Source organism: Herpailurus yagouaroundi, unplaced genomic scaffold, assembly GCF_014898765.1.
Source record: "Herpailurus yagouaroundi ecotype Mexico unplaced genomic scaffold, PumYag 221, whole genome shotgun sequence".
NCBI lineage: Eukaryota > Metazoa > Chordata > Mammalia > Carnivora > Felidae > Herpailurus > Herpailurus yagouaroundi.
In genome coordinates, this window is record NW_024412452.1 from 12961434 (window position 1) to 12980243 (window position 18810).

The 18810-nt window shown below is 46.6% G+C and overlaps 1 protein-coding gene and 1 pseudogene across 1 annotated transcript in view; both read left to right on the top strand.

Annotated features, from left to right (window-relative positions):
- Positions 1-18810, top strand: part of TGFA (transforming growth factor alpha) — a 116706-nt gene that overhangs the window by 34518 nt on the left and 63378 nt on the right. The window contains exon 3 of the mRNA XM_040458309.1: positions 3653-3706. Coding sequence (XP_040314243.1) covers positions 3653-3706 — 54 coding nt within the window. The remainder of the gene's footprint in view (positions 1-3652; positions 3707-18810) is intronic.
- On the top strand, positions 8405-12148 carry LOC121019120 (60S ribosomal protein L9-like; annotated as a pseudogene).

Genomic DNA, 18810 nt, shown 5'->3' on the forward strand with positions numbered 1-18810 from the left:
ACTAGAGCTGAGTATCCACAGAGGGAGGTGGCCACAAGGCTGGCAGGTGGGATAAGATAGAGAATGTCCCATGCTAAAGGCCCAGCCTGGGGCCCAGTCCCATACATGAGTTAGGGGCGGTGTTGAGGGGCTGGGGAAGGAGGTGCTCCTCTGTGGCCCAGGGAAGGTAGGGACCCAGCACCTCTCAAAGCATTTTCCATTGGTACATCAGTGGATGGGTTTCATGGTGGCTTCAGTCTGTGAACTCATGAGATAAAAATGCTAACCTCTTTTATGGCATTCTTGCTATTGTAAACTTTTATTTACTCTCCAAACAGCTGAATTATAAGCACTGCAACCCTTGTCCCCCCTTGAGGGCAGGCCTGGGTTTCTACTCTACTTTGGGTGGGGGATCAGCTTTCATAGGTTTTCATAGGTTTTTTCTTCCCTCCCTTACTCCCCTTATTTTTTTTTCTTTTTTGGAATCCACACAATCCAGGGATTCCCCTGTTTGGAGCTGTTTAAGCAGAAATATACTGGTGAGAGCAGCCTGGTAGGGATTCTTGCCCCCAAGGGAGGCCGCTGGAGATCCCTGCAGCCTCCAAGCTTCTGCCTGAACTCAGGGTTGTCTTCCTGGAGCCACTGCATGTGGCAGCTGTACTGTCCCCACACAGGTGCCCCAGACTGTACTGTTCTGATGAGCCTCAGAGCCTTCCAGGGCCACGTGTTTCTGGAAGACCTTCACACAGCCCGACTTTTCCAAGCATAGCCACGGGGCTGGCAGTCCAGGCACCTGGGCTTACACAGACTAGGCAGCAGGGGGTCTGGGTGTTCACACCCTGGCTCCTCAGACCTTGCTCAGAGCGGGGTGCAGGGGGGATTTGGGGTCTGCTTTCAGAATACAGAGATCAAGCTTAACTGAGGGGCCTGCCGAATCTGTTGTGCATTTGGGGGTTGTAGCTGGTGAGTATACACCCACCAGTGTTTTGTGACAGACTATGGTTAGAGGTCTCCCGAGTGGTGTGGTGATAAAACAGTGTCTCGGGCATGGGCATGGGACAGACTTGAACTTGACTGCAAGAGCTTGGGCAAATTCCTAACCTCTGTAAAGCCTCCGTTTCCTCACCTGTTAAACCGTGTGTTTCCAGAGGCTGGACCAGAAGGCAGGGAGGCTGGGAGGTGCCTAGATTGTGGGTAATCATGACGATGAAATGAGATAGCACATAAGTGGTACCCGCCCCCACTCGGGGGCTGAAGGAGGTCTGACCCCTGTCCTCTGGTCTGGGCCCCTCTGGAAAGCAGAGGTCTCACCTCTCATCACCAGAAGCTGTGCCTGAACAGAGATTGCAGAGAGATGCTCGGGCATTAAGCTATTTACCAGGGGACTTGGAGGGTATAGAGAGCAACTGTTCTATTCCGTGTTGCTCAAATTATGAATAAAAACCCAGTTGTCTCTCATCTGTGGAACATGGTGGTTTTTGCAAACTCTGATTAGTTCCCAGAACGCCTTTGTGAGTTTGGCAGCTGGTAGCTTATGGGTGAGGGACCGAGCAGATGGAGTAGCTTGCCCCACAGCTGGGGTAGTGGCCCCCCATGTATTCCAGAGAGTCAGTGTCCATCCCTGCTCCGTCCTGGCTGCATTTGTACAGTATTTGCTTTCCTGTCTTGGTTTTGCTCTAGCAGAGATCGATATGGAGACCAGAAACGGTGCTGGCTCTGCTCTCGATGACTGACCGGATATGGGGCCAGGGAGGGAGGCTGCAAGGTAAGTTCAGGGACAGTTTGCGACAGGCCAGCAGTGCCTCCTCAGAGATATGCAAAGAATTCCTGTGTTCTTTATGTTACTCTGGGTCACTGGCTGACTTTGGCCCAGAGTAGTTTGTGGCAGTACCAGCGAAGTCAGGTCGTGACAGGTTCCCAGCTGGCAGTGTGGAACCTCTAAAACCTTTCCTGGCCTTGGCAGGAATGCTTCACTTTGATGCTTGGTGTGTGGATTGCAGACTCGACTGTTTAAATATATCCAGAGGAACCCTAAGAGCCATGCTTCCAAAATGAGCAGCAAGAAAGAATTGCACGGGGAAGGCATTTGATTTTACTCCCGTTCTCTCCTTGCCCCCCGCCCCTACTCTAGCCCAATATCTGGTTCCAGGATGGTGTAGCAGTACTCGGGAAATCCCTGCCAGGCCTCCAGGAAAAGGAGTCTGAAGTTTTTATGATGTTTCTTGTTTCAAAGGCCTAGCGTGATTACTTTACCTGTTGCGAGTATCTTTCTTGCCTGAGAGTCCAGGCCTTCTATGTCTCTACCCTGAGTGAAAAGGGGAGGGGGATCCTGGCAACATGCATAGCAGAGGTTTGGATTAGTCCTGTGCAGCAGGCGGTGACAGCACAGAACCTTGCTTGTTTTCTGTTCTGCCTTGATTCAGCTCCCTTCCAGGCTAACCCACAGGTGGCCCAGCCTGTGCGGGGCCACCATGGCATCTTTTTGCCTTTCAGTTTTAGGAAGTCAGTCTAACTTAGTTCATGCTGATTGCATAACTCCCAAGAGCTTCCTTCTTCATTAGAACTTTGCTGCTGTTTCTGGAAACTTTTGGTACTTTAACGTGAGGTCACATAAGGTCATCTATCTAAGAGGCAGCTTCATGGGTGTGTGACCTGTGTAGTCTCACAGAGTCCCATGTTCAGATGCCCAGAGCTTGGGGTTTTAGTGCTATGCAGCAGTAGTCTTGAAATTTTTAGTGATTTTATCTTTGAATTTATAGTTTGGAAGTGAACTCCAATGGGACAATGGAGTGTGTCCTGGGAACTTGGAGCCTTGGCCCAAGTTGATCGTATCAACTACCATCTATCAGTGGGTTCTCGCCCCTGCCACACTCTGCCCCTGTTAGGGCCTGGACACAAGAAAAGTTGGTGTTAGGTGCGTGTACCCCATGGCATCTCAGGGCAGGGCATGGTGGCAGCTGTCCCCACACTGGGCTGCTAGCTCCACGGCCTGCCTGTTCAGTGGGTGACTAGACAGGGGCAAGGCTCTCCTCCACCCCTGATCGAGGTACCTCATGATGCTTTCTGACCACGGAGGCTCTAATACCCTCGGGGGGTCAGCTGTCTGCCTCAGTTGGGGTCCCTGAGAAGAAGAAATACCTGTATGGATTGCCCTGCCCCATCTGGGTCACAGCACATCTGTGTAGCTTCTGGCAGGAAGGAAACCCAGCGGTGGGTGGTCGCCCGTGTATTCACTCACTTGTCACGAGGGCCCCCACGTGCTCAGCCTGCAAGAATCCTCAAGCCTCAAAGAGAGAGATCATGACATGCACAACAACGTGAATGGACTTAATGCCACTGAACTGTATACTTGAAAGTGGTTAAAACAGTAAATTTTATGTATGTTTCACCACCACAAAAAAATTACATGGTATTAAAAAAACACCAGAACAGGTGGAGAGAGACCATGGAAGGAAGGCAGGAAAAAACTTTATAGTTTTTTCCTGATTTGTGAATAGGGGACCCACCTTTTAATTTTGCCCTAGCCCCCCCCCCCCCCAAGCTATGTAGCCAGGCCTGCCTTTTGGCCACTTTGTAAAGTTGCCTGGTCTTTACCTTTCAAGCAGCCTGCCCTCGAGTCCTGAAAGTGTTTTGCTGAGCAGATGCTTACCTTTCCTCTCTTCTCCCCACACAGGTCTTCTGTCGGCTGTGTGCCAGGCCCTGGAGAACAGCACGTCCGCCCTGAGTGGTGAGTCCTGTCCCCTCCAGGGGAGATGGTGTGGGAATACAGGAAGGGGGCAGGCCTTGGCTATTTTGTGGAGCCTGCTCTCTGAACTTCCTCTGGGGCTCCTGCCCTCTATGCTCACGCGGGGCTGTCCCCTGAGCCCTTGCTGCCTTCCACCCCAGGGCCCGATTGCGTTCCTGGGGGGTCTCCACTGCGGGAGCAGGAGGGCTGTTCCCCCTCCCTCAAGGTTCGCCATCTCCCATCTCTGCTCCGACAGTCTGTGTGGGCAAGCGTCGTGGACAGCAGAGCCTACAGGACCCGAGATCTCAGAACCATCCTCAGTTTCCCCGCTCATGTAACCATGCATCTGAAATGGAACCCAGATTCCTAAACCCTTTTGTCTGCTTCTGCCTGGTGATCTTTGTTTCGTTATTTTATGGCTTATCTTTGACATTTCTAGTAGTATTTCCCTTATTTCATTTTAAAGATCCTAGATCAACATATTAGAAGGTTTGGGAAATGTAGGAGGCAGACCTCCCCTGGTCAGAATACCACAGACACATCCAGTATTGCATTGTGCATTGCTTTTAGCCTTTGTCCAGGTGCACTCATGTTTTTATACAGTTAATCTTGGTGAGAGAACTATTCTGATTCCTGCTTTTTAAATGCAAGTTTTGGAGTTGTGCATTTTTCCATGTCGCTGGAAGGTCTTGAAATGTATCCTTTTAAAATGTCATGATGTTCCATCAAGATGGATAGATGTGATTCAATTAAGCATTCCCCATTGGATATTTATGCTACCCCCACTTTAAATTATGATGCTACCTGTTCATGCCTAGAAGCTTTTTCTTCTTAGATTTCTTTCCTCAGGATATCTCTGGGAGCAAGAACAAATTTATTTATGACCCTTGTAACAAATCGCCAGATAGCTTTCTGAGGGAATTAAGCTAACTTTAATGTCAGCAGTGCATGAATCTTCCAGGTTCACTATTCCCTTGGTGACATGGAGTATGCTGTCATCTGTCACTGCAGTGGACACCTGCTGTATCTCCCTAGTTATTTCAGGGAGGTATATGTGGTGGTGGTGGGGGGGGGGGTTGTTCTTATATATTCATAAATTCTCTCACCAACCACACAGTGTCCCTGGTACTTTGCTCTTCTCTTCCAGACCTTTCCCTCCAAACACACTGGAGGTATGACTCCCACTGGGTACCACTGATTCTGTAGTCCCACAGACTGCCCCTTGGAGCTGTTGTCCTTGATGCAATTGAACTCTTAAGGTGTCCAAACCACTTGGTGGCCCGTGATGCTACAGAAGAAAATGCCTTACTTTCTCTATATTCTATATTTCTGGGGCTGGGGTGGAAGGGTGTGTCCATCCCAAAGCAGTACTTCCCAAAGTCCAGGATCTATCAGAGTTTCTACTTTTTAATGACCTCCCCCATCACAAAGGGCTCAGATGTGAATATATTGGGGGTAAAGGAGGGGCATTGGTTTATGACTCCACCATGCTGGTCTCCGAATTGTCCTATCTCCCTTCCTAGGATCCCTTTACCCCCAGATGCATCCTCAGCCTCTCCTGGTCCTCACTGTAGGACCTGGTAGGTTAGAGCCAGGTCGTCTACTGAGTCACTCAGTAAGTGATGTAGGCAGTAAGTTGCAGTGATGGCAAATACTGATGCTACCATCCATGGGGAGAGGGGGCTCCTCCTCCCAGTCTCCAGCCATTCATACAGACTACAGACAAGAAAGGCCTGGGGGATGTTGTACCTGAGCCTATTCTCTCAGCTGTGGCTCCTGCCAAGATCCTTTGGGGTTTCCCCTGTCTCTCCTGGGCAGACATGAGGAGACCTGCTATATTCATCCCAAAATTACTGTCCTTGGTGCACTAGTGACCAGCTTCTGTTCCATCTTCTGGACTTGCTTCTGTGAGAATGCCTCTGATATCAACAAGTACTTGAGGTTTAGTCTTCCTCATTGTGTATCTTCAAAGAACTAGTCACACCCTACTGTGTTGCACATTACCCTATAACTGGCTGAGGGCCACTCTGTGACCCAACGTGGTGGGTGAGAGCAGCGGCAATGCCACAACTTCTAGTGTCCAAGGGACCTGAGGATTCCAGTGCTGGTGGACAGTCTATGGAGAAGGGAAGTGCGCTGCCTGCCTGGCCTCTGCATTACTCTCTGTTTGATGGGTCAGTTAGCCATGGGACTTGTGCCCCAGAGAGGTTGGTGGAATAGCTCTATCCATTTTTACTTACTCTCCACCCTGCCTCTCTGGACCCAGACATGAGTCCAGAGAGAGCTGGGCTGGGAGACAAATGGCAGTGATGGTATCATAGCCACCTCTTCAAGGACTAGGGCTTTGTGACTGAATCAGGCTTGTTTGCTTAACTTCCTCTTCCTTTAGAGTGACCTTCCTTCTCCCCGAAGACTCCTCAGGCCCTGGGAGGCCTTGAGCACTCCCATCCCACCCCGACTCTGACCTTACCAGACATAACTGAAATCCTGTTGTGGGTGCAGTGCAAATGGGGGACCACCCCACCAGCCATATTCACCACCCCAACATCGAAGTGTGTGTATTGAACTCTAGGCTAATTCAATAAGTAAAACTATTTGTTACTGTTAACTATGGAAATCTTCATACCCAGAAGTAATAATGAAATCAGTCCCCACATACCTGTCACCCAGCTTCAGCAGTTACCATCGCTCTGCCATTTTTCTTTCATCTGTTCTCACGCCATTTTGGTTTTTTCCCTTTGCTGGGATATTTCAAAGCAAAGCCCACTTCACTTGTGAATGTTACTTCTCTCTCACAGATAAGGACTTTAAAAAACAAACCGATAGTCCCGTTACACCAGTAAAAACAACAACAATCCCTTTTTGTTCGATCCTTAAATATGGAGGGTAGATGATGCTGCATTCAGTTTTTCAAGCTGTACTTTCAAGCTCTATTTAATTTGCATTTCCTTTAATGTTTTCATATTTTGCTTTCTATTTAGTTTCCTTTCTGGTGAACACTGTTTTTGTAAAGTGTGCTCATTTGTATCCTGGATGACTGACTCACATCTGAGTCCCTCCTAACCCCTTATCATCTGGATGTTGGCAGGCTCACTTACCACTTACTGAGTCTCAGAGCTGTGCATTGAGGTGTAAAGATGGGTTGTTGTAGGACAAGAGCTACAAGGCTTTACCCATGATGTGAATATTCAGGTCTCTTCACTCAAGCGTTGACAGGAATGAGAAACAATATTGGTTATAAGAAGGCTTTGATACATTCTGTGCTGGAGCATAGACGTACTCAGGATTCAGCTCTCACTTCTTGATGGAGCAGCATAGAGAGAAAATTACAAACTCTGTATGCCAATCAAGGGTGGTGTGTGCACTTGAGGGAACATGGGACTGATCCCATGTGGCTTTCTTGTGCTTTTTGGGAAAAAAAAAGTTCCATGCACTTATTACTTAACAGTTACCCTTGGCCTGTCTTGTTGAAGTTTCATTGGTTTCTTCCAATCTTCCTCTCTCTTAGACCCCCAAATGTGAAGGGTAAATTATGCCAGAGGCAGAGGAAACTGGCATCGTTGTCGTCAGTAAATGCTTTTCAGACCTCCATTTTGAGTGGGACACTGGAGCGATACATGCCTTAGGCTGGAGGTCAGGAATGCTGTGCGTTGGGGCCCAACTGGTCTCAGTTTTGCCAAGACCCTGGGCAAGTTGTTCATCTGGTTCCTGTTTGGATCTGAGTTTCCTCATCTATTGGACTTGAATCAGGAATAGCCTATAAGATTTTTCACACAACCACTCTGATAAATTGGTAGAGACTGCTTGGAAAGCTTTGTTCAGAAGGATTATAACTCTGCCTTGAGGCTGTTAGGAAATATGGTCACGATCAATTATTGGTGAGGCCTGCCATGGACCCAAGGTGGAGAAGCAATGGTGTGACTGCCATATATTTAATTCTCTTGGAACCAGATTTTCTTTTACATTTCAGTTCTAACATTCTAGTTGAAGAAGCAGACCTTCTTCATCCTTGTCCTCAAGGAGCCCACCACACAGGTGACAAGAGAGCGTGGGAATCCATAATGCGAGCCTCATTATGACCTGAGGCCACCTCAGCTGACTGCTTCGTGGGTGATTTAGACAGTAATTGCTGTGGGAGTGAAGTCAATAGTCTGGGGGTTAGGACAGAAAATTTGTAACTGGTTGGTTGTTAATTTGTAAAGCACACAGAGAAACATAGCTGGAGGCAGAATGAGGGTGACAGAACCTACAGCTTAGAACATCCATCACACCCTCCCAAGGAAGGAGTTACGACCCATCTTCAAAAGGCACCTTTTAATGCCCCTTGAAAGGGACAGAATGCACCCGGTTAAGTTGTTGTGTGGCTCCTTGCTTAACCCTCCGAAATGTTGTGCATTTCCCAGGCTGCCCATCTGGTTCTCATGTTTTCATGAGACTCTAATGACTGAGGGGTGTGGTAAGGGCCTTGTTCAGACACCTGGCAGCAGGCTCCGGGCTTCGCTCTGCTATCTGCCTTGCTTGATCTGCGTGCCTCTTTACCTCTGAATTTCTCCTTCCTCTAGCCGTGTCTGACACCACCTAGCTGGAATCAGGAAGCCTTTGAAGGCCCGCTTGAGTTAGCATCTGGGACTTTTCAGAGGTGGTGGTGAAAGAAGATGGTGAAGATGTTCTTTGGGGGTGTCGTTCGTGGGGAAGGTCACCATGATCGCTGGCTTGGGGAGGTGGTGGCCGGATTTGGGTGAGGACATCCGGCTTAACGATACAGAGAAGGTGAGCTCAGGCTGAGGGCACACAGAGGGAGGGAAATCAGATCATATGGAAAAGCCTTTGAAGGCGTTACTTGTTTGAGAAACAGGTAGAATGTGGATCAGCCAGCAAGCAAGAGATCTATTGATTGCTCATCTCCCCTAACAAAAGCTTTTCAGAACTGCAAACTGCTTCCCCGTTCCATTGTCTGGAGTTTTCCCATGTGGAGCTGGAGTCATTCTAAAATTAGAAGGCTCACGTGCTCTACCCAGGTACACAGTTCGCCGTTCCAAGCAAGTGTCTGTAGCACAAGACACGTGGTGTGCTTTAGTTCGGGGGAAAAGCACATACAACTGAGTGTGGCAGGACTTGCCTGCTGCAGAGAATGTTTGGAGGAAAGTGGGGCCTCAGGAGAGAATCAGGGATTCTTTCCTTTCCTCTCTAGGATTTATCCGTGTCATCCAATTCTTCATTTGAACTTCTATTTTTTGCAAAGGAGACTATGCCAGGGGAGAGGGAAGGTAGCTCAGGGTAGTAGACAGGCCAGAGATGTGGAATCAAGGATTATAATTCTGACTCACTAGCTGCGTAGCCTTAGTAGATCTCTTCAGTCCCCCTGAACCATCAACAAAATTAAGGAGGGGGATTAGGCAGTATCTTTTCAAACCCTGAGTCACAAAATCACTTTAGTGGATCACAGCCAGCAGTTTCAAAAATGAAATTAAATAGCTTAGAATAGACAATTTTAGAGCGAAGGAAGGTCAGGGAATGATTCATGAGAGTCTTGTTTTAGTTATGAATGGGCACATACTGACTGGCATTCTGCATCATTTACTTACATAAACTATACCTCTATTGTACTCTCCATAATCTCCAGATTTATTTCTTTAGTATGAGAACTTGGACACTTAAAGTGCTATAAATCTTTCTAAACCTGTATATTACCCTCCCCATCATACACCTAGTTTTTTATAGCTGACTTGTTCACCTCTAATTGAAAGCAGTTCTTTTAATCTATTCACCTTTATCAAGTCTTTCCAAAACAGTGAACTTAGAATAGAAACAACCACTTATACACAGACAATTCATTAGTTTATGTAATATATAATTAAGTTACATAAATACAGTGAGTATAACCAACATAAACAGGTTTGGGAACAAAACACAAATGTCCTGTGGGTAAACAGTTGGCTTACCTGGTAAAAACAGAAATGGGCTGGTAAACCAGACTAGCTAACTCACTACGTTTTTGCACGCTGATCTAGATGATTTTAGGAGAGAATGGGGCTATGTAAACCAGGGGCTTGGTTTAAGCCGAGCTCAGGTAAGAGACCATCTGCCATCTTCGAAAGAAACAAGGCAAGCGACGCAACCTGTGGATTTTTAAAAACATCAGGGCCCATAGAAGGCTTCCTGTTCTCCCACTTCTTAGCTGTGGACATTTGTTAGCACACATTGATTGAGTACTACCTCCTCCTGGACATGGGGCTAGGCCCTGGGGATACGTGTGAGAAGTAAATGAGCCCTGCCATCAGGGGGCATAGGGCCGGTAGATAAAAGTGGATGATTTTTACATCTCAGAGAAGAGCATCAACAGAGACAATCTACCAAAATGGATTTCTTTGAAGAAAACACCTGCTTTTGTTATATTCAGACTTACCTTTAAAAAAATTTTTTTTAAATTTTTTAATGTTTATTTATTTTTGAGAGAGAGACAGACAGAGTGTGAGTAGGGGAGGGGCAGAGAGAAAGGGAGACACAGAATCCAAAGCAGGCTCCAGGCTCTGAGCTGTCAGCACAGAGCCCAGTGCAGGGCTCAAACCCAAGGACCACGAGATCATGACCTGAGCCGAAGTCGGACACTTAATCGACTGAGCCACCCAGGAGCCCCTCAGACTTCCCAGTTTTAATCAAAGTGCCACCTTCTACTTTTTATTCTCTTTGTTAAATTGTGTCTTGCTCCTTTTTTCTTTTTTTCCTGCATCCACTGTGAGCACGAAGACCTTGTCAGCCATCACTCCAGAAAACATCAACATCTCTCTGAAGGGCCCCGCTGTTATTGCGAAGGGCCCCAGAGGAGCCTGTGGAAGGACTTCAGTCACATCAGTGTAGAACTCAGTCTTCTCTGAAGGAAAAAAGAAAAGGCTCCGGGTTGACAAACGGTGGAGAAATAAAAGGGAACCGGCTACCGTTCACACTGTCTGTAGTCACGTACAGAACATGATCAAGTGTTACACTGGGCTTCCATTACAAGAGGAGGTCTGTGTATGCCCACTTCCCCATCAACGTCGTTAGTCAGGAGAATAGTTCTTTTGTAGAAATCCAAAATTTCTTGGGCAAAAAATATATCCGTGGGGTTTAGACAGGGCCAAGAGTTGCTCATTTAGTATCTCAAGCCCGGAAAGATGAGTTAATTCTTGAAGGAAACAATGCTGAACTTGTATCAAATTCAGCTGCTTTGATTCAGCAAGCCACAACGGTTAAAAACAAAGCAGAAAAATTTTGGATGGTGTCTATGTTTCTGAAAAAGGAACAGTTCAGCAGTCCAATAAATAAGATCTAGGTTGTCCAGCTACAGAAACAGCCAAATCCTGGCTGATTCCTCAGCATTTTGATATTTTAAATGTGGAATAACAGCTGTATATTGATTTGAAGGGGGGAAAAAATTGCATCTTGCTCAGCGTGGCCCATGGTACTGAGCTGGCTTTCCCTGTGATTGGTCATTCTCCTGACTCTGCCAGGCACCTTGTGTTGCAAGAACAGAACCTGACTACACATCAGCGTAGGTAATAGGGGCTTGATTTTTAAGGGATCAGCCCTCACAGAATCACTGGAAATGCTGCGCAGCCTGGCCCAAGGAATGCAGGAGCCAGGAGATCCTCAGCTATAGCCGTTTGTACACCCTGTACCTACTGCAGAGATCATTCTATACCAACTCCTCCCATCTCTGTGCCTCTTAACTCAGAGTCTCCAGAGAGAGAATCAGGTTTGTCTTGTCTTCCTTGGTCAAGCGGTCACCCAGCTGCTGTGGTCAGGCTGGAAGAGGAATTACCTCTGGCTAATGGGAATATAGGTGATTTTAATTTCCTTTGTACTTTCCTATTTTTCTATCATGTCAGCAATGGGCATATTTTGATACCATAATCAGGAAAGGGGTTGGCTAGCTTTTTTAAAGGACAGAAAAGGCAGTAGCTCCTGTCTGTTCGCAGGTCTGTGGGTCAGCATGGATTGAGCGCAGACAAGTCTGTCTTGCCCGGCGCCTGCTGCTATCACTAAGTCCCAAGTGGTGCTGCTGTTTCTGGAGCATGGGGACCTGCCCTCCTGGCCTGCTGGAGGGCTGCCTGCTCCCTGCAGCTTGAAGCCTACACCTTGCTCCTCGGCACAGCAGGCCCTGCAGAGACCTTGCTGTTTGGAGAGATGGACCCTGAAGGGACAATCACCAGTTCACCTCCCAGTTCTGGGGGTGCTTCTCCAAACTCTTCTCCAGCAGCCCTTTGGCTCCTAGATCTTGATCTACTTTGCAGAAATGCTAAGTACTTGATACCTCTCAGTTTCAACGGAGAAGGGGGCTTTTTCTGGGCTCCTGGCCTTGAGGCCAGTCTCTAGAATGTGAGACTCTAGAACTAGACAGGCTAAGTTCAGATTCTACCTCTGCCCCTTACTAGCTGTGAGACCTTAACTACTTAACCTGTCTATACCTCAGCTTCTCTATCTATAACATAGGAATGGTCGTAGCACCTGCTCGTAGGGTTCTTCTGACGATGAAGAGCTTACACGGCAAGTGCTTGAAGCTATGTGGGCATACAGTAGGTGCTCGAAGTGTGAACTGCTGTTGCTTCTGTGCTCAGTATATGATTGGTGATGCGCATAGTGTGAAGCAAGACCTGTATCCTCACACTGCTTTTACCCCCTGGAGTGGCATCCTCAGGCAGTGGTTCTCATTTCTGTGTGTGTAAGAGTCCTCCCGGTGACTGCTGAAGCTCCAGTTCTGGGACCCTGCCCCAGTGTGGTCCAGAAATCTGCACTTTTAGTCCTCAGCCACATGGTGCTAAGGCCCAGTGGGAAGAAGCCAATGGCACTTGACCTCGTAGGCTACGGTGCGTTCTCCTGAGGGCAACGGCACTTCCCTTCCCTGGAACTCTTGCTCTTCCTCAGCTGGACAGTGCTGGTTCTGGGAGTCCACAACAGACTTTCTAGCATTCACTGGAGAGCTTGGTAAAGAGAATCAAACACCTCAGAACTCAGCCCATCACCTCAAAAGATCCTCTTTCTCATTATTTTTGCCTCTAGTGAAATGATGAACATGATAGCTTGGGATAAGGGATCAGCTTTATTTTCTGAGAGCCCAGGCACAAGCCTCCAACTTCTGAGTTTGGGAACAGCCTGGAGGGTCCAGTTATTTACTAATGAAGGGACCTTTAGCTAATCCAGCCAGGCTCAGATGTCCTCCTTAGCAGGCTCAGCAGCTGTTTGATTTGCTTACTCCTTCCAAATCTTTCTTCTTAATTTCCTGACTTGAAAGTTATGGCCTTACTCTTTTATCAGGATGTGTAATGGGAGGTAATTTCTATATCTGGACATTTTTTTCAACAGGTTGCATTTACTAAGATGTTTCTTGAATGCCAAAGCATACTAGCGCTGTTTTAAACGAGGGGAAAACAGATAAGCTGAAATAGAATAGAGGTCTGTCTTAATTCTGCTCACATGTTGGTGCCATGTAGCCTGGGGTTCAGAAGGGGAACCTTTTTCTTCCCAACTGTCATTTGGCAGCCGGACTAAGAATCTCTTTTTCTGGGCCTTTTTGCATCCTGTCTTTGGGGACTTGGGATATAATGAACACCTCTCCTTGCCTTACACAGTACGTCTCAGAAAGGCATTTTTAGAATCTTGAAAGGGGAAGGTGTTAGCTCTTACTATGAAGTCTGTCACAGTGACTCTTCCTGGTGTTCTGAGGCAGGACAAATGGCAATGGAATCAGGAATCACACAACACTCAAAGGGAGACTTGATAAAATTCTGGGGCTAGCAGGCTTTCCACCTGATACCCTGTTAAAGAAACACAGCCCAGCACAGTGAAAGGCTCTAGAAACCCAGACGCTCATCCAACCAAATGACATTCATATTGCAGTTGTCATTACACACAGTTTCCCAAGGTTAGTACTCCCCAACCTTTTCCAAAATAAAGACCCAATCTGAACATCAAAAGTGTGTGACACACCACAGTGAGGTACCATTTCATACCCGTCAGAGTGGCTGCTATCAAAAGACAAGAAATAACCAGTGTTGGTGAGGATGTGGAAAAAAGAACCTACTGGTGGGAATGTAAATTGGTGCAGCCACTATGGAACACAGTATGGATGTTCCTCAAAAAATTAAAAATAGGGGGTGCCTGGATAGCTCAGTCAGTTGAGTGTCTGACTTTGGTTCAGGTCATGATCTTGCAGCTTGTGAGTTCAGGCCCCACATCGGGTTCCGTGCGGTCAGTGGAGAGCGTGCTTTGGATCATCTGTCTCCCTCTCTCTCTGTGCCTCTCTCTCTCTCTCTCTCTCTCTCTCTCTCTCTCTCTCTCTCTCTCAAAAGTAAAGAAACATTTTAAAAATTCGAAAAATAGAAAAAATAAAAATAGAACGACCCTACGATCCAGCAGTTCTACTTGAGTATTTATCGGAAATGAAAACACTAATTCGAAAAGATATATACACCTCTGTGTTCATTGCAACATTCTTCACAATAGCTAAGATATGGAAACAACCAAAGTATCCACTGATGGAAGAATGGATAAAGAAGAGGTGTGTGTGTATGTGTGTGTGTGTGTATGTACACACGCACACACACATACACACACACACAGTGAAATACTACTCAGCCACAAAAAAGAAGGAATTCTCTCCATTTGCAACAACATGGATGGACCTTGAGGATATCATGCTAAGTGAGCTAAGCCAGAGAGTGAAAATGCTATATGATTTCACTTGTATTTGGAATTTTAAAAAACAAAACAAATGAACAAATAAACTCATAGATGCAGAGAACCAGATTGGTGGTTGCCCCAGAGGAGGGCACTGGCAAAATGGAAGAAGGGAGTCAAAAGGTACAAACTTCAAGTGTTAAATAAGTCATAGGGATATAATGGATGGCATGGGGAATCCAGTCCATAACATTGTATTTCATATTATGTGACTTTATATGGTGACAAGGGCTACTAGACTTACTGTAGTGCATGTTTCACAGTGTATACAAATACTTAGTCACAGATAGGTGTTTCTTAAAAGAATCTTTTTCATAGATTTGTCTAAAACAACGGTGTCATTAGGCATATGAAACACAGGGGAATAAACCTGTAGGACCCCAAGCTCACACAGCCCATAGGGATGAAAACACAGTCTTCCCAGGCTATGTGCAGTGCCCCCACTTGCTAGCTGCCTGGGCTGTGTATCCAGGGGGGTGGTTGCTAGGTTAGAAATTCTCACATTATTCAGAGCTTATGCTTTCCTTGATTTCAGCTTCTCATTAGCAGGTGAGGGAATTATGCCTTTTTTCATCTATTTAAGTTTGGCTTGATGGCAGGGTGCTTAAAATAAAAATGCTATGAATCTGATAGCACAGTGGTTGCAGTATAGGCTAGAGCCAAACAGCCGTGGTGTAAGCCTTAACCGTGCCCCTTGAGGACTGTGACCTTGGGGGAGCTCCTAACTGCTCTGTGCCTCAGTTTCCCCATCTGTAAAGTGGAGACAACAACTGAGCCTACCTCATAGGGCCATTATGAGGATTAAATGAGATGACCTATGTAAAGCATTTGAACAGTGCCGGGTGCATAGGAAGTTCTGTGTAAGTATCTGTTACATGAATCTTTTTGTTTAGATTTACAAAGACAGAGTGAGAAAGCAGTAACATTTGTGTGAGAAATGGTATCTGAAATACCAAGATGGCCTGAGACAGTTGGTGGCAGGGATGTGATTAGAGTCTGAAGGCGGACCAGTCCGAGGCAGGGTCAGCCTCACAACTCCGTGCTCAGGAGCGTGCCCTTGACGCACAGTGCAGGTCAGAGGAAGCCCCATTTTGCCACTGGGAAGTGATGTTCTAGAACCTGCCCCTCCAGTAGATGCTGAAAAGTGCAGCTTTGCTTTCAGAATTACGGCACCCAATGCAGAGGAAACGGTCTGCCCCTTTGGTGACAGGGGAAGCGTGGGATGGTGTGCTCTCTTTCTGAGCGGTGAGATTTAGGAGGAACAGAGGGAAATTGGAGAGCCACCATGTGGAAATGCTGGAGGTCAGCCAAGGACCAGAGGGTAGAGAAGGTTGAGAACTTCTTGGCTTCCTGTGTCAGGTGCCTGACACGTGTCACAGGACCCCAGAAGGGAAAATGGTGTGGTCACTTGACCGAGGATCTCACATTCTCTCTTGCTACATGGAAGCCCTTGGACACCGTTGTTCGAAGTCTGAACAGGCTGCTGTCACATCATGGGCAGGGTTCAGGGAGAAGATGATGATCACATGTAGGGACTATTTATAGTGATTTATATGAGAACAGTGCGCTCCTAATTCCCCTTTTGATTGTAACGATTTAAGAATCTAAGTGGGAGCACAGGTTAGAAATGCATAAAGATGGGAAAATAATTAGACAGTTAAGCCGAGAGTATACCTAATTGAGGAGCTGAAGGTTGGGATTCAGTGGCTCTTAGGATTAACCATCCAGGTGACAACGTGGAAGAAAATCCTATCTTTTCAAAAAAAGAAAAACTAGTTCTTTGGTACCCTTGAGAAGGGGGATATTATACTGGAGGGATCTTTGGCCCAATTTGAGTTGAATGTATCTATCGAACTTCTTTTCTTTCTTTCTCTTTCTCTCTCTCTCTCTCTTTCTTTCTCCCTTTTTCTCTTTGCTTCAGGATTCTTATGTTAAGAATATCTTAAGATTCTTAGGATTGAATGTGAGGACTTACTGTGGAGGGCTGTGCTGGGCACCAAAGACAGACAATGGACAGCCCCTGCCCTCGGGGCCTTTAAGTGGTGGGGGTGAGGGATAGAACTGCAGAGGGTAACCTGAATTAGATGAGTGTCCACTAGAATTATAAATCGAGCAGTGGCAGGAAGGGCCCACCACAGGCTGTCCTGCCTGAGGGGACTGAAGAAGGGTGCTGCAAGGCTGAATCTTTCCTCTCTGCTCCGCTGCGGGGAAGGTCTTCCTGGTTTGGAAATCGCTTCAGCCATGACGGAGGGCTTGAGGATGTGTGTTGGGAGGATCCTTGATGGATTCAGAATCCAGGATCTCTTGTCTGTGAACCATGGAAAGGAGTACAGCCTCCAGACCGTTTTTTAACAAGTTAAGTTTAATGTTTGTTCAGGATTCTGAAACACAGTGAAACATCTAGGCCTCCTGTTACCCATATGCACGTTGGCATGTCTTGTGCCGGTTATGCCCACAGTTGGCTTCTCTAAAAGGACGAAGGGCACTTCTGATTAGGAGAGAGCGGAGGAGGCCCCCGACAGCCTGTTTTCACTGCGCTTGAGGGAAGGAGCTCAGCTGAACAGGTCTTCCCCCGCTGCTCATCCCTCTTCAAGTTAAAATTCTCAACCTTGGTTAAAGAGTGTTGATACTACTGAGCTATCCAAATAGTGTACTCTTGTAAAAAAAAAAAAAAGCCTTAAAAGGTGTGCTTTTGCCATTAATACTGCACATTGACTTATTTTCTTAAAGTTGGCTTAAGTACTATAATTTGTGAGTAAATATAATCTCCTGAACCAAGATGTTGTTTGGGGAGAGGGCTTTGACAATGATAATATTTTTAAATATCCCTGTATTTTTATTGGTGTTCAAAGACTTATATAGTTAAAAATAGGACACATGGAGGATACTGAGTTTTGTTTTTAAGTGAATGAGTGCCCAGTGCTCAGTGTATCCTCCTTGAAGAAAGTACATTTTTTTTTTAAGTAAGCTCTACACCCAGCATGGGGCTTGAACTCACAACCCCGAGATCAAGAGTCGCATGCCCCAATGACTGAGCCAGGCAGATGCCCTAGAAAAGTGTGTCTTTAGAAGCCTCTGGCAGCTGTTGAGAGCTGCACGGTTCAGCACTGCAGCTACAAGTGGCCACGGAGCGCTTACCATGTGGCTAGTCCAAATTGAGGTGTGTTAAAAATATACAATGTACACTGGATGTTGAAGACTGTTTCTTCATGCTTCTTTTTATGCACTCTTATTAATGTTTATATTGGTGGCTTATTGAAATGACACTATGTTGACTGTGCTGGGTTAAATATTCAAATCCATCTCACTCTTTTCTTCCCCCTAAAGGTAGCTTCTAGAAAGTGTGAAATCACCTAGGTGGTTCACATTTGTTTCTACTGGACAGCAGGGCTCTAGAACCTTGCATTACCTTTGTTCCCTCTCACTTCCCTCCATCCCTGAATGCCAGCCCCTTGGGCCATCTCTCTGCAAGCTCATCCCGTTGTTTTGCGCCAACTTAGCTGTCTAATGCTTTCTTGCATAGCTGTACCCATGAAAATGTTCTGCTTAGGCTGTGTTGACCTGTCCTTTAAGATCTAGGTCCTATACCTCCCCTTTCACAAAGCTGCTCTGTCTGTCTTCAGGCAAAATTAATGTATCCCTCTTCTGTCCCATCCCCTTGTTTTTTTAAATATTTAGTATTTCCCCCTGCTGCCTTTTCTCTTCTGGTCTGCTCCTAGAGGACAGGGGTGCCTGCCTTATTCATCTGTTTCTAAGGTGAACACTTAAATCAGTGCCCGACATGGGTGAGTGCACAGTAAAAGTTTAACGAATCAATGAATCCTCTCTCCCTGAGCTCAACCAATTTCTGTACAGAGACCTGAAACACACACGCATACGCAAAGACCTGAAACACAGGAGGTTAACCCAGCATTGGGCTTACTTCTAAAAGTGGAGGCCACAGGCTGCTAGCCTAAGAATCACCCCGATGTTTATAAAAAGTAATATTACCAGACTTCAGACCAACAGGTTCTGTCAGGAAATGTTAGGTTGTGCCGCAGTGACACATGTCATTACCTTCATAGCAAAAGTTTAATTCCGAGTGTACTGTGGGCCCTGGGTCACCCTCCAGGGAAACTGATGATTCAGGTTAGACCTTCATATCAGCAAGAGGGATGTAAGATCTAGTGACAGTGGTTGACACTCTCACCCAGATATGTGTCACTTTTTTTAGTTTTATTTTTCATATTTGTGAGAGAGATAGAGACAGAGCACGAGCAGGGGAGGGGCAGAGAGATGGAGACAGAATCCGAAGCAAGCTCCAGGCTCTGAGCTGTCAGCACAGAGCCCGACGCAGGGCTCAAACCCACGAGCAGCGAGATCATGACCCGAGCTGAAGTCGGACGCCCCAGCGA